We start from the raw sequence: 14,668 nt of genomic DNA, 5'->3' as shown, positions 1-14,668 counted from the left end.
TTTCTTTTTTTCTGTGCAAGCAAATTACTACCATCACAAATATGATTTATACATTTAAAAATTATAAGATATGATTCATATATTTTTTAAATACTTTTTAAATGCACTTATATGATTTAGTATATACTTTTTAAGTATTGGTTTATTATATACGGCTTAAATTAATCGATTGAAATCAAAATTAATATTTTTTATTTTCTTATTATATTTGTGTAAGTATTAGTCGAACTAAATTTAATAATAATTTTACATTTCAAAAGCTATAAAACTAAATTTTATATAAAAATCTATTTTTAAATTAATATTGTATTTTAAAAACAAATAAACATGTCGTTTTCAATCCCAAGTCCGAAAAAAAGTTGAGGAAAGAATTTAATTTTTTAATTTTTTTAAAAAAATTATTAAAGGTCTAAAAAAACTTTTGACCTAGGACAAATAAAAATCTTAACGCAATCTAACACTGTTCTTGCTTGACTTGACATATGATCAAGTTATAACTCATGGATCTTTGCTTGGAATGAAATGAGACTCATGAGGCTCTCTTTTGTTGTTTTTGGTATTTGTTTTTGTAAAGTTTGCTTATCAGGGAGAAAATCTTAATTTCTCTATTAACTAAAAATTATAAGGGTGGATTGGGTGACGTGGACATTTTTATTTATTTATATTTTTATTTATAATGCAGGCATCCGATTAATTCTGAAGAATATCTAGACCTCATATAAATTTTCCATTGATCGTTAAAGATCAACCATGTGTAGTAAACCATCTATAGTTGACCCGTGGTCTTTAGTGTCCCTGTAGGATTGTCCAACCCCGATACTTTGTACTCTTTCCAGGGGTATTAGAGAACTCTATTACATGCTCACGCTGCTCCTTGCCGACGCGTGGACATGTTTAGTTGAGATATACGTGTGGCATTCAATGTCCCTCGTGGCGTACCATCAGTCTTTGACTAGTTTTGGTGGCTTTGATTCTGATTTAGTGCATTCAAAATTAGGTCATATTACAAATAAATAAATAACATTGGAAATTAACTCGAATCATTTTGATCAGTCTATTGGATGCCACCGCATGCATGGTAGAATCTTTATCGTATCAAATCCAGTACTGGGTCATGATATCACGATAGACATTTAAATTATCTCCTAAATATTCATGATTCAAACTTTAGTTACGATATATTTGTAGGAATTTTTCCTCTAAATGGAGAGCATAATCAAAAGATGCTGGACTTCTGGGTTGCTCATCGCGTGCACTTCCCGATTTATCCTGATGATCGGTGAGAAAATTTTGTAGGACCGAGATGATTACCCTAGAAATAATCAATGAGGCTAATTGAGATTATCAAATTTTTTTTTTTTTTTTTTTTTTTACTTTATCAAATCCAATTCTGTGGTATATGAGAATAAAAGTGCAATTGAAATTGAACAATCCTATATGTATTTATCACATAAAAACGGGTTTACTTTCTTAATCTAATTAACCGAGACTTCTCCTTAAATATGGATGTATAAAAATATATATATATATATATATATATATATATATATATATATATATATATATATATATATATATATATATATATATATATATTTTGTAAAATATTTAGGTACAGTATAAGGGGCATTCTTAAAGTATTCCTATAAGTTATTTTATTCAAATATTTTACCTTAAATTTTAGATAAAATAATTTTTAAAAAAAATTGCATCTATTATTTTATTTATTCTTTAAATTTTAGATTTATAAATAATAATTCTTTAAATTTAAGAAATAGATTTTATTTAAAGGAGAAAGAATAAATAGAAAAACTGATATATAATATAATAAAAAATAAATATTCAACCTGATGATAAAATGTTAATTATAATTTATCTATTTATATTTTATTACAAATTGAACAATATCTTCAATTGATAAAATTGATGTGCCGGTTGTCTCTATATAATCCGACTAAGAATAAATATAATATAATATAATATAATATAATTCGTTAATGATTTTTCGTTGTTAACAAGCTGGTTAGTTAAAAATATAGGCGAGTGAGAGAGAGATGTACATAAGTCTTAGTTAGTTAAAAGGCAGAAAGAGGATTGGAAGAGGATCGGATCGGATCCGACAAAGAAAAGACGGAGATCCAATTTGGGTTGGATCTCAAAAATCAAATTTCCCCAACCACCTCATTTATTGATTGGTTTATCTTTTTATTAATTTATTTATTTATTTTATTTATATATCTTTGTAATCGACCCTTGTATTTATAGGCGTGTCCTTTGTCCTTCGGCAGCAGAGCTCAAGCAGTGCGTTTACTAGTGACTGGCTCATGGAGATGGGGAGGAGGAGTCTTCACGGCGTCGGTATCGCAATAATGGCGCTGGTGGCGGTGGTCGGCCTCTCCCAAGGTCGCCACCTCGACCACACTGAGCGCTTACTCCTCGGCGGAGGCTTTGGCGGCGGAGCTGGCGGTGGTCTCGGTGGTGGCGGTGGTGCCGGAGGTGGGCTTGGTGGAGGTGCTGGCGGAGGACTCGGTGGAGGAGCTGGAGGAGGTCTTGGCGGCGGCCTTGGCGGAGGTGCCGGCGGTGGACTTGGTGGGGGAGCAGGCGGAGGTCTTGGTGGAGGTGCTGGAGGTGGACTCGGTGGTGGAGCTGGAGGAGGTCTTGGCGGCGGATCTGGCGGTGGTCTTGGTGGTGGTCTTGGTGGCGGCGGAGGCGCCGGAGGTGGGTTTGGCGGAGGCGCCGGAGGTGGTGCTGGTGGTGGACTTGGTGGTGGAGCGGGTGGAGGTTTCGGCGGAGGCAAAGGTGGTGGGCTAGGCGGCGGAGCTGGAGGAGGGGCCGGAGGCGGGTTTGGAGGAGGCGCCGGCGGTGGTGCTGGAGGTGGACTTGGTGGCGGAGCTGGTGGAGGTTTTGGCGGAGGCAAAGGTGGTGGAGCTGGAGGAGGCGCCGGAGGCGGGTTTGGAGGAGGCGCCGGCGGTGGTGCTGGAGGTGGACTTGGTGGCGGAGCTGGTGGAGGTTTTGGCGGAGGTAAAGGTGGTGGGCTAGGCGGCGGAGCTGGAGGAGGCGCCGGAGGTGGTTTTGGAGGAGGCGCCGGCGGTGGTGCTGGAGGTGGACTTGGTGGCGGAGCAGGTGGTGGGCTAGGCGGCGGAGCTGGAGGAGGCGCCGGAGGTGGTTTTGGAGGAGGTGCTGGCGGCGGTGCCGGAGGTGGACTTGGTGGTGGTGGTGGCCTCGGTGGAGGAGGTGGCGGAGGATTCGGAGGCGGTGGAGGTGTGGGTGGTGGATTCGGCGGTGGCGCTGGAGGCGGAGGTGGATTTGGCGGCGGAGGATTCTAGTTAATCACATATTAAACACTTAATTTGGTGACTAGGAAAGCTTAATTGAGTGATCTGTGTGCTGGTTTGAATCGCGTGCATTAATTATGTGTTAATTAATCCCCAATAAAGTAAGCTCTATTGTATTAATGAAAGATGTAATATTTATAATGATAATTCCATTGTTTGTACGTCGAGTTGGCCGCCATATTATGATCATCCAACACTCCGTCAATTCGTCCAAAACTAATACAAAAGACATAAATTATGAATAATTATTATTTAAAATAATAATTGACATATGGAAAAAATATTTACCTTAACTATGTTAAAATTCAAATCGAGATTTTAAATTGATAGCACCTCGTACATTAGCAGAGGAGACTATTATTTATACAGAAGAGTTATTATGCAAAGAGGCTCGTGTATTGGGAAAAAAATTTCTCCCACCCAGATCGGTTACAAGCTGACTCGTGAAAGTAATTTTAATAATAAGAATGATAAAAACACAGACATTGCTGAGATTAGTAATTTTCAACCGACAGTGGCTTGCAATACCTTGAACAGTCAGATCCACATTTTCTTGCAAAAACAAGCCACTCACCAAAGGCAACAGGGAGAAGAAATAAAAAAAGAAAAGAAAAAAATGTGTTCAGGCATCCTATCGAAAGAGTACAAATAGCAGCAAGTGCTTAAGGAATTGCCGGGCGGGTCTTCTCTTGTTCTTCAAAGCTCTTGAAAGAAGAGATAATCCACAAGTGTTAACTATTTGTGAAGCTATCTGTTATGTGGAGCGCAAAGCAGCACAAAAAAAAAATACAACAAAAAATAGTTGGATCGATCACCACAATGCCATAAATTGCATCAACCAATGAAGAATAGTTGAGGGCTTCATTTAGTCTTGTAGCTTTATGAATGAAAATTGCAGCAAAGCAATTTCTGGATCCAACATCTTTATGATAGTATACCGTGAACACGGGAAATGGCATCTGATAAAGTAATATGTACAAACTTATCCATCTTCTGATCAGCTATAACTTGATTCTCCCAGTCCATGTCACTCCTTTTTTTTTGTATTCTTATAAATGAATCAATCTGCTGTGTTGTTTGTTCTAGGATTAACCGGGCTACAGTATATTCCACCAAAATGAGTGAGGCTAAGAGACAATCTGTGATTTGGCTGCAAGGCGAGAACACTTGATTCGAGCATTCTTGCTCAGACCACAAGCACAGGCTTCGAGAAGCTCGATGTCTTCATCACATGTTAATACTGCTGCAGCAGCTGGATTTTCCAATAGCATTTTTGAAGCAAGGAATCCAGCAATGCTCCACGTCTGATACAGCCGAGATTGTTTCCCGATAAACCTTCCAGTACGTGTATCATAATATTCGGGCCACCTGTCATTCGGCAATCTCTTCTCAGCCACTGCAACAGCTTTCTGTGCCAATTCTCGTCTGCCCATCTTAATGCAAGCCAAAGTGAACTGAATTTTAAAGCAAGAATGCCAATTAGATTCATAGTGGAAGAATCAGGATGCTGAACTGAATGCACATTTTCCAAAAAAAATTCCTCAGTACTGTGCAAATTGAAACAAAGAATTACCTGCCATAAAAGTGTTGGCCAAGACCCACCATTGTGATATGACCATGGACTGAGAAAAAAATGACATTTTGTTAGATCAAATAGCCAATAACAAATTCTCTGAAGAAAAACCATTGATTCTACATTTGTTGTCAGAAGGTCAATCATCTATCCTCAGAGATATTTGTATTGTCATCTGTAATGGAAACCTTAGACACATTAAGGTGACATGGAAAGTAAATCATGGAAGAAGAGTTATGTGTACCACGCCTAATGTATGGGCCATTGTAAAGAGACAAAAGCATTATGGCAACATAAAATATCACACACACAGGAAGTACAAATACTTACGTGTTTTTGGGATCGCTGCCTGTAATTATACGCCATTCCTCATATTCTAGAGCAGGATAACATATTTTAAGAGGCATATGTCCCACAAGATCATCCCATTTATCTTCGATAAGATTTAAAATACCCTCAGCTTGTCTCTGAGTAGCTAGAGAGGAGGTAATAGCCCAAAAGTTACCAAGAGAGAAGAACCGGAAGTCCATGTGAGCTGGCTGTAAATTGCCAATAAGATAACCTCCTTTCTCAGGAATCCAGTCAACTAACCAAGAGGGGATTTGTTCAGGATATATATTGAACTTGTTAATGGCATTATAGGAGTACTCCTCCGTCTTGTAGCGATAGATTTCATTTATCTTCTTCATATCAACCCAATAGTACTCTCTTATGTGGAATGACAAGGCACTCAGCCTGTTGTTGATAGCACGCACCAGATTCTTAGATCCATCATCAATAGTGATCATTTCACGTGAGCACCGCAAAGCAGAATAAAATAATGCCTGGGTCAATGAATCTATTAGCCAGCTAATATTTATTGAACATAACAATCGGATTTATAAAACATATTACTTTAGATGTAAATTCCATATCCACATGATAATTATTATTATGTAAATTCCTTTTGTAGTGTGGCTAACGCCAAAATATCAGCTCTAATTGAGCTCCCCCTATACACTGGCTAAGAAAAACCACAAACAGGATTGAGATATTTGTAAATTACTTTGTGGATACATCCTTATGGAAATTGATTTTACTTCATTTTTATCACATTTTTTCAGTTGTTCGACATTAGGTTTGGAACATTCCCAAAGGTCAAAAGGACAAGCCTAGATGCTTGCATGGTCATAATAACCAAACGATCGCTATCTACAAAATTTGTTATAGGACTTAATCATATTTGCTACATTATCAAATCTGAGGGTGCGTAGAAGAACATTTACCAATACCAAATTATAAATACCAATGATCAATTTAAATCAAGAAGTTAAAAACTAAGCCAACAATATGATATAAGCAAAACCGATGACAAATCAAGTCCATACTCCATTGTTCTATACGTTCCCTAGGAGATGAATAGCATATCAAGAAGCAAAAGCTGGATTCAATCCATACAACAAAACATTACCATATGGTTGATAAATGATGATAAATTATGCACGGGAAGACTCAAAATTAGCTTCTTAGATAGTTGTGAAACTAGCAGTGATCCTTCAGTTGTGACTTGTGCACACCAAGTGTCTTACTGGCATGTGAGATTTACTGACTTGATATAAGAGTTTCAAAGAGTAAATTTAACAAAATAATTCGGGCATTTCATACATAATAACAAATCTCAACTTACTTGGATCTCAAGTGGGTGCCCATGGATACCCATCCTTCGATCTATCATGCATGAGCCATCCGTGACTAAAAGAGAAGGAAACATGTCAAATCCATCTGACAAACACAAATTCATAATCAATCTAATTCCTGTTTGCACATCTACTCTCTCTTGCAATGCATAGTCCCCAGTAATCTTCCCATATGCTCTGAGCAATATAATCCACCATAATCCTGCAATTGCAGGACGAAAGAATTATGTTATCATTTCAAGAGATTTACTTTTTGACAATATTGTAAATGACTATTAATAGCTCCAGCAACAGCTCACCACTCACCAGAATCAACCGGAGCTACACGTCCAATTGCAGACTCTCCAAAATCAGGGTCCAAGACCTCTTCAAAAGCTTCATTACTTCCATCCAAGGGGAGAGTTCTAACTTTGAAACTAGCTGGCATCAACCCTTGTCCAGGGCTATAGCAATCAACAGTCTTCTCCCAACTCTGATTTGAATAAAAGAATATAAGTCAGACAATTATTTGAAGTTCACTTCCTATGAAACCCATGCCAGAGTCAACTGTGATTGTTCCAAAAAAAAGTAAAGGTGGTTAAGTTCATGAACATCTGCACAAATTATTATGGACTAGGGCACTTGATGGTAAAGCCATCCTTCAAGCAATAATTAGAAGATCAATCAACGATGACAACACTAGCAATACTCCTGAATTAGCTACTTCTATGTTACAAGATAGGATGATAAAATGTTAGCCTAGTCCCTATGGCAATTCAATCAGGAAGTCAAAACATTTTAGGAATGCAAGTTAAAAGATCATAGAATTATATGAATACATTAAATTAAGTATATAAGACTAAAAAGTTTAGCATCCTTAGTAAGGCACAGGAGTCTGGAGATTAGCATGTCGTTTAACTCATATAGCAGACTGTTTTGATTAAGGAATCAATACAACAACCAAGCCTTTTCCCACTAGGTGGGGTCGGCTGTATGAATCCTTTTACGCCATTGAGCTCTATCTCCTATTATATCATCATCTATATTTAAATAAATTTTATCTTGTTTTATTGTTGCTAACCAAGTCTTTTTTGGTCTTCCTCTTCCTCGTTTGATATGCATGTTTATCATAGTTTCACATCGCCTAATTGGAGCATTTATTGGTCGTCAAATAAATGTTCGTACCATCTTAAACGTGTCTCTCGGAGTTTATCCTCAATAGATGCAACTCCGACTTTCTCTCTAATGCTCTCATTCCTTATTTGTCCATCTTCGTATGTCCACATATCCACCTTAACATCCTCATCTCTGCAACTCTCATCTTATGCTCATATGCTCGAGTCATAGCCCAACATTCAACTCCATATAACATAGCAGGTCTAACAACGGTTTTATAGAACTTACCTTTAAGTTTAAGAGGTACTTTACGGTCACATAAAACACCCGACGCTCCCCTCCATTTCACCCATCCTGCTTGTATTCTATGTAAGACGTCTCTCTCAATCCCTCCATCATTTTGTAAAAATGATCCTAAATATTTAAATCTTTCGGTTCCGGGCAACTCGTCCTCTCCTATCTTAACAATTGTTTCATTACTTCTAATATTGCTAAATTTAAATTCCATATATTCTGTCTTTAATCTACTAAGCTTAAAACCTTTCCCTTCTAGTGTTTCCCTCCAAGATTCTAGCTTAGCATTTACTCCTTCACGTGTCTCATCTGCAAACAACATGCACCACGGTACTGTGTCTTGACTGTGCGCAGTGAGTTCGTCCATAATTAGTGTAAAAAGATAGGGACTTAGGGTTGATCCCTGATGTAACCCTATCTTTATTGGAAATGCTTCAGTTACTCCGCCTGAAGTCTTTACTCTGGTCGTTACATCCTCATACATATCCTTAATTAGTTCAATATATGTTACGCTAACACCTCTCTTTTCTAAAATTCTCCATATAGTTTCTCTTGGGACTCTATCATAAGCTTTTTCTAAGTCAATGAATACCATGTGTAGATCTTGTTTTTGCTCCCGATATTTTTCAATTAATTGTCTAAGAAGATGTATAGCTTCTATTGTCGACCTTCCAAGCATGAACCCAAATTAATTTTCTGTCACTGTGGTCTCCTTCCTTAATCTTTTTTCTATTACTTTTTCCCAAAGTTTCATAATATGACATATCAATAAGAGAAAGAAAGTTTTGATGCCATTATATGAAAATACAATTGGCATCTATAATTCTAAAAGAGCTTATAGACTTGCACCCAAAATCTACATAAAAAAGGAGTATGAAATGAAGCTTAATATATAGAATAAACAATATTAAGCATCGATCCATCTTAGTCAAATGTTAAACTCAAGCTATTTTTTCTTGCAAATAAAACAAATAAATTATAGTACACTGAAGATTGATTTAGGGATTAACACATACTTTTTCTTAGCTACCCAACACTGAACCATAAAATATGGTAGCTTGCCCTCATGAGTTGGCGCAGTTGGTACCTGCATGGGTGTTTACTCCAATAGGTCTTGGAGTCAATTCCCAACGGGTGCAAAATGCCTCGTTGGATTCCTAATCTCCCCCATGCAAAGGGCTGCTACGTTATAGTAAAATGCCCCTCGTGATTTATCAGCATGTATCTTGACGTGGGGCCGGCAATACTAGCCCACTTGGGGTGAACGATATCACTTTTTGCTCCAATAAAACACGGTAGCTCATATCTGAATTTAATTAATTTGTTTTTAGCCTAAGAACACAGCATCATGATCATATAAGGTTCCATAGGCTCTCCATTTCAACTACCCAGTCCTTATCCGATTAATGAACTCCCTACTTGTTAAATAGTTGATCCAAGATATTGAAACCCTTGCAGAAATTTTATGCCAATCCATGCTTCTTTTCTAATTATTGAAACTGCATTTTTATCCCGGTACCATAAGTTAATTAATTTATGATATGGGCATAAAATATGGTAGCTCATATCTCAATTTAATTAATTTGTTCTTTTAGCCTAAGAAAACACACAACCTCGATCATACAAGATTCCATAAGCTCTTCTTCGTTTTAACCAACCAGTCCTTATCCAATTAATGAATTTTCCTTCTTGTTAAATAGTTGATCCAAGATATTGAAAACCCTTGCCAAATTGTTATGCCCTTCTATCTCTTGCTGCTTTTCTACTTATTGAAACTATAATTCTAATATGAAATTTTAATGCTGCACTTGAACCTTTTATTTCCAAACTTTCTCCGAATAGTTTAAGATTCAAGTTTATCCATTTGCACTCTCATCAATATCACAATATGATTTGCAAATAACTTATATAAGCGGGTTTTATCTTGAAGATGAATGGCAATATTCACCAGGTATTGACGTGAAAGAAAATAGATACTTAAAAGTTTCCCTTTGATGAAATCTGATAAATTAACCTACAGCTATAGGAAAATTATATGCTGCACTCCCAACAACTCTTAACTAGTAACCTATGGCTAAGATTGATCATACCTGAAGCTGCAAGGTGTGAAGGAGAAAGTTCCGGACGATCTCACTCTCCCCTTTGAGCAGGAAAGCTATGGCAGACGGCACGAAATCCCTAATGAACACCTGATCGTAGTTCAGCGCTTGGTTTGCTGCAGTAGTCACATCGTTGGCTGCCACGGTACCAATTGGTCTCCCGCAGTAGCTCACGACCGCCTTGTTGAGAAGTCTCCACGCTTCCTTATCCACCTCGGACTCCTCTTTCACCTCCCCAACTTCCGGTTGCTCCGTTTGCTCCAATCCCGAAATTTTATCATCGGCAATCTCCTCTTTTCCCTCCTTCGACCCAACCGCCGCCGCTTCGCTTCCTTCTTCTACCGCGAGGCCGTCGATGACGACGGGCTTCACGGTCATGTTCTGGATGAAAATTCGCTCGAGGTTCTTGTCGCCGCCAGAGAATTGATCGACCGACGTGGAGAAGAGCCGGATCCCCCACGCCGGATTCGCGGGGCGGAAGATGCGGCTGAAATAACTTGGATCGGCAGCGGCGATGGGGGCATTGGAAGAGGAGGCGTAGGGGCAGCGGCGGGGGCATGTTGGGGAGAAATCAGTAGCTCCAGTTCTCCTCCGGAGGAGGAGAAGGAGGAGGCGTCTACGGTATGGTTTCGCAGCGACGAAGCTCATGGCAACGGGGAGGAGACGAGGAAGGGAAAGCGATTGAAACCGGAAGAGAGGAAGAAAAGCGGGTTTGGTTGGAGCGGAGGGTGTTTTCAGGAGAATAAGTTAATTAGAGGGTTAGAATTAAGAAAGAAGGGCTCATGGAAACTTGATCTAATTGGGAAGGAGATCGTGGCTGGCTGTGAATCAATAGCAATTTATTTGTCAGTTTGGATGCGGTGAGAAAGGATTTATTAATGTAAAGAAAAAGGAAGGAAAGAGAGGGAAAGAAATTGTTTGGGAGGGAGGAAGGGAGGCTCATTCGGAAGGAAAGAGATTAAAATAAAAGTTAAATATATAAAATTATAAAAATAGTTTCTTTCTTTAAATAAATCTACAAGTGAAAAAAAATTAGAATAATTTTTTCTTTCTCCTTCTTTATCCCAAATTGGGATTTAAAAAATTTCACTAATTTTCCTCCATAACTCACTCCCTCCTAAATAAGGATCAAAATTATCCATCCCCTATTTATCCTACACTTTCTTTCCGTCACCTCCTCCCAAACAGAGGACAACAATTGTACGAGAGTTTGTCATTGTCTTTTATATTGAATAGGCTCCACGTTCTCCGGCTCAACCAAAAGAAGGGAGGGGAGCATATATAATATAATAGTAGATCTACAACAGAAGACCGGTTCAACTGACCACAAAAATGCGGATCTAAGTGCGGTCCGATTCGATGAACCCGGTCCAATGATTAGCAACCTAGGTTTGGCATCTCCCGGAGGGCCTCCGGCTGGCCGTCCTGGAGACAGTCGATCGGCGGGATGGTGGCGGTCTGCATCGCGCCGTAGGCATTCCAGCAGAAGGGGTTGTCGACCAGTTCCCCTTCGTGCGGCAGCAGCTCCACCTCGACCATCGTGATGTTGGTGCAGGGAAGCGTGTCGCTGCAGGCGAAGTGCACCGGCGGGCTTCGGACGTCGTACGTCCCCTTGATGTTGGAGTAAGACACGCCGGAGACGTACACCGCCGAGCTCTGGTTCGAGCATACGCCTTTGTTGGAGCAGTAGTACTGGTCGATGATGATGCAGTTTCTCACGTTCTCCATGTACACCGTGTCGAAGCTGATCCCTGACACCGCCCCCATTCCCCCTTGCCACGTCTTGATTCGCACCCCGTTGTCCGAGTTCCGGATCACCGCGTTTCTCACCGTCACGTTCGATACGCACGCCTGCGAGTTGTGCATCCCCAAGCTCCCGATGCTGTTCCAGCAATTTTCCCCTAAATTAGCAGTGCCCGATAAAATGCTCGACGGAATTTCACGATGATAGTTCCAATACCTGATGCCGTGCCCAGGGCCGCAGGTGACGTTCTGGATGTCCACGTCGGCGCAGCCGGGGCCGATTGAGATGCAGTCGTCGCCGTTGCTGATCATGGAGTTGTATATGGCAACCGACCGGGTGTTCTCGATATGGACGCCATCGGTGTTGGGGCTGAACGCCGGGGAGTTGATGGACAGGCCTTCGATATGGACGCCCTCGCAGCCGTCGAACTTGATGTGAAATTGGGGGCTGTTCTCGATTCTCAGGTCGCGCACTGTCACATTGCAGCTCATGAAGAACCTGATCAACTGAAACAAGGTACGCAACTTTTAGTTCGATCGAATTGGTTCGTGTGGATCGATGTCTAATGCCTCTCGATTGGGGGAGTTTCCACTCACCGCTGGGCTGTCGCAAGTTCCGGGCAATGTCGATCCGTTGGGACCCTGAAATGGTGGGCGAAAGGCGAAAGCTATCGTTAGCAACATCGCGAGGAGTTCAAGATTTCATTTTGGAGGTGCTTTAGATGGATTTGGGGAAGAACACATACTCTGTGAGGCTTACAAGGGAGTTTCCACCACTCTTCTCCGTTTCCCTCCACGGTTCCTTCTCCTCCCAAAGTCATCCCTTCGAGCTCGTAGAACACCAGCCATTGCCGTTTGCTGTCCTTCTTCGGCCAGCAGTTGGGGCCGTCCGGCGGCATGATCACTCCATCCACCTGCATTGATTTCCATGGTCCATTCCAATTCAGTAAAGGTAGAGAGAACCATAAAAAAAGCCTTTTTTTTTTTTTGTTTGACGTTGTTGCTTTTACCTGGAAGACGAGTCCTGGCTGGCACGGGCCGGAGAAGATAGTGGAAGTGAGCATGAAGACTCCGTCCGCTGGCACGAGCAGCGTGGCCGACTCGACCTCGCAAGCAGCCTTCCATGCTGAACGGAACGCTTCTGTGTCGTCGGTGCTGCCGTCACCGACCGCGCCAAACGATCGGACGTCGAAAATGCAGGAGTCAGAGCCCTCATCGGAAGGTGGAGAGATTACGGTGGAAGTGTCTGCTGTAGGCGGAACCGAAGGGGAGCCGACTTGTGACTCCATTGTTCGACCACCACTTCTGCCTCTGTGACTTTGCTTCCCCTTGTGGAAATGGCTTCTTCCATAAACGCCGCGGGGACTCAACAACAAGAATGCGATTGCAATGCAGAAAGCAAGCACTGCACAGGGGATTCCCATGTCAAGATCAATTAAAGGTGGAAACTGACAGGGAATTGGTTGACGGTGTGGAAGTAAGAACAGAGGTGGAAGTTGAGGGAGGAGAGGAGCTCGCTGGGGTACTCATTTAAAGCTACAGCGGTGACATGGGAGAGGAGAACCACGAAGGAGGCGACATCTGTCAGCTGCTTGCGCTAAAGTGCATGTCATTGCCTTCTCTCTCTTTTTTTTTTCTGCATGCAAACAAGAGGCCGGGATTTCTGATCTCTTGGCTTTGTCTCGACGAACAGGTTAAAGGCCACAACATCAGCAATAGCATCAGATCATCTGTGACGGAGGAGATTCCTGGTTCACAAGTTTTCTAAATTGTGAAGCTTCTGGAGATTCACATGTTCGGTACTCCTCCTTTTGTGATCTTATTATTTATGTTTTCAAGCTTTTATACCTTTGGCACAAGCATTGCATATTAGATTGTAGTTTGCAGTATAGGATTTCTAACATACAAAAATAACACGAGGACAAATGGAAGAACAAGAGCACGTTACCAAAAGATACCCTTGATAAGGAAAATCAACCAAAAAAAACATTATATTATTTGATTATCTAAATATCATGTTTCAGGATGTAAGCTAGTCTGCAAATTGACTTGTGCTATTAAAATCATAAATTTATACCATTATAAGCTTTGGATATCATATGTAATTAAGGTTTCTATGTCTCTAGAAATAAGCCTCCTCGTCCTTTCTGAACTTACTTTCCTAGTTGAACTTATTTGATTCCCATCATCATAAAATAAGGACTGAAGAACAGACACTGCTCCTGACTCTGAGATTACTGTTGATCTTTAGTAATCCAACAAAAGTTTAAAAAGCTGTTTATTATGTGTCCCTTATTAGAATGCTACAAGTAAGGCTTTTTTGTTAATAGATAAATGACCATTGGGAAGGAATGAAAGAGAAGGGAGAGGAGGCAGGTGGAACAGGGATTCCCATTAGTTTAATGCAAGAGTTTGTGGTCATGAAGTGGAGGGCAAGGGGAGTCCCGTGAACTTCCCTTGTTGTATATGGAGCTGCTTTGTGGCCATGGATTGGAGAGGGGGTAAAGGAAGGAATGACTTCACAAGGAGACAACAACACTAGGAAGTGAGTCACGGGCGGCTGGCTCCCTTCGGTGCTTTGTGTGGATGCTGTTTCGGACTTCATTGTGATGGAAGAGGAGCCAGGGGTTTGCTGCTGTCACGGTCTCTGTTTATCTTGGGTAGCAATGAAATGACTGCACAAAGAAATCGGAGGGCGTCTGGACGTCAAAACGGCCGTGCTAGGATCGGGACTGGTATAGCCCAGCTTAATCCATGTCAGGTTTAGCCCAGTCCTGTTCAGTTCGGCTAATAGGTATGTTGTGGCTGCTATGGTCTCTGTTATATGGGAAGCTAAGAAGATCCATGAAATGG

At 40.8% G+C, this 14,668-nt stretch overlaps 3 protein-coding genes and 1 long non-coding RNA gene across 6 annotated transcripts; 2 read left to right on the top strand and 2 right to left on the bottom strand.

Moving 5' to 3' along the window:
• The first annotated feature begins 2,278 nt into the window (after positions 1–2,278).
• Positions 2,279–3,496, top strand: LOC121998165 (glycine-rich cell wall structural protein-like). Of its 2 annotated transcripts, none has more exons than XM_042552939.1 (2): positions 2,279–2,811; positions 2,920–3,496. In XM_042552939.1, the coding sequence occupies exons 1-2, from the start codon at positions 2,325–2,327 to the stop codon at positions 3,324–3,326; spliced, it is 894 nt and encodes a 297-aa protein (XP_042408873.1). In that variant the 5' UTR covers positions 2,279–2,324; the 3' UTR covers positions 3,327–3,496. The 2 variants fall into 2 exon arrangements, with proteins under 2 accessions (XP_042408873.1, XP_042408872.1); XM_042552938.1 differs by having other exon boundaries at positions 2,279–3,027; positions 3,124–3,496.
• A 307-nt stretch (positions 3,497–3,803) lies between these two features.
• LOC121998161 (neutral/alkaline invertase 1, mitochondrial-like) lies at positions 3,804–10,861 on the bottom strand. Its single transcript, XM_042552933.1, has 6 exons — positions 10,064–10,861; positions 6,891–7,056; positions 6,575–6,786; positions 5,239–5,732; positions 4,909–4,957; positions 3,804–4,789 (listed from the first exon to the last, which is right to left on the bottom strand). The coding sequence occupies exons 1-6, from the start codon at positions 10,718–10,720 to the stop codon at positions 4,463–4,465; spliced, it is 1,905 nt and encodes a 634-aa protein (XP_042408867.1). The 5' UTR covers positions 10,721–10,861; the 3' UTR covers positions 3,804–4,462.
• Positions 10,862–11,279: 418 nt separating this feature from the next.
• On the bottom strand, positions 11,280–13,239 carry LOC121998163 (polygalacturonase At1g48100-like). Of its 2 annotated transcripts, XM_042552936.1 has the most exons (5): positions 12,826–13,239; positions 12,562–12,729; positions 12,413–12,457; positions 12,033–12,322; positions 11,280–11,954 (listed from the first exon to the last, which is right to left on the bottom strand). In XM_042552936.1, the coding sequence occupies exons 1-5, from the start codon at positions 13,237–13,239 to the stop codon at positions 11,450–11,452; spliced, it is 1,422 nt and encodes a 473-aa protein (XP_042408870.1). In that variant the 3' UTR covers positions 11,280–11,449. The 2 variants fall into 2 exon arrangements, with proteins under 2 accessions (XP_042408870.1, XP_042408869.1); XM_042552935.1 differs by having other exon boundaries at positions 11,280–12,322.
• LOC121998167 lies at positions 12,628–13,822 on the top strand. Its single transcript, XR_006116442.1, has 3 exons — positions 12,628–12,767; positions 12,833–13,417; positions 13,509–13,822. It is a non-coding gene; the product is annotated as an uncharacterized LOC121998167 (long non-coding RNA).
• The last annotated feature ends 846 nt before the right edge of the window (positions 13,823–14,668 follow it).

This window comes from Zingiber officinale, chromosome 6A (genome assembly GCF_018446385.1).
Source record: "Zingiber officinale cultivar Zhangliang chromosome 6A, Zo_v1.1, whole genome shotgun sequence".
NCBI lineage: Eukaryota > Viridiplantae > Streptophyta > Magnoliopsida > Zingiberales > Zingiberaceae > Zingiber > Zingiber officinale.
This window is presented reverse-complemented; position numbering and strand designations above follow the sequence as displayed.

Bases quoted from the DNA above. Each gene is read 5' to 3' on its own strand.
- LOC121998165 (XM_042552938.1), top strand. From the start codon at position 2,325: ATGGAGATGGGGAGGAGGAGTCTTCACGGCGTCGGTATCGCAATAATG. The intron at 3,028-3,123 runs GTGGTGGGCTAG...GTGGCGGAGCAG, and splicing joins AGGTTTTGGCGGAGGTAAAG to GTGGTGGGCTAGGCGGCGGA.
- LOC121998161 (XM_042552933.1), bottom strand. From the start codon at position 10,720: ATGAGCTTCGTCGCTGCGAAACCATACCGTAGACGCCTCCTCCTTCTC. The intron at 4,958-5,238 runs GTAAGTATTTGT...TTTTTTTCTCAG, and splicing joins GGCAGCGATCCCAAAAACAC to TCCATGGTCATATCACAATG. The intron at 4,790-4,908 runs GTAATTCTTTGT...TTTAAAATTCAG, and splicing joins GGCCAACACTTTTATGGCAG to TTCACTTTGGCTTGCATTAA.
- LOC121998163 (XM_042552935.1), bottom strand. From the start codon at position 13,239: ATGGGAATCCCCTGTGCAGTGCTTGCTTTCTGCATTGCAATCGCATTC. The intron at 12,730-12,825 runs GTAAAAGCAACA...AAATCAATGCAG, and splicing joins AGCCAGGACTCGTCTTCCAG to GTGGATGGAGTGATCATGCC. The intron at 12,458-12,561 runs GTATGTGTTCTT...CCACCATTTCAG, and splicing joins TCCCTTGTAAGCCTCACAGA to GGTCCCAACGGATCGACATT.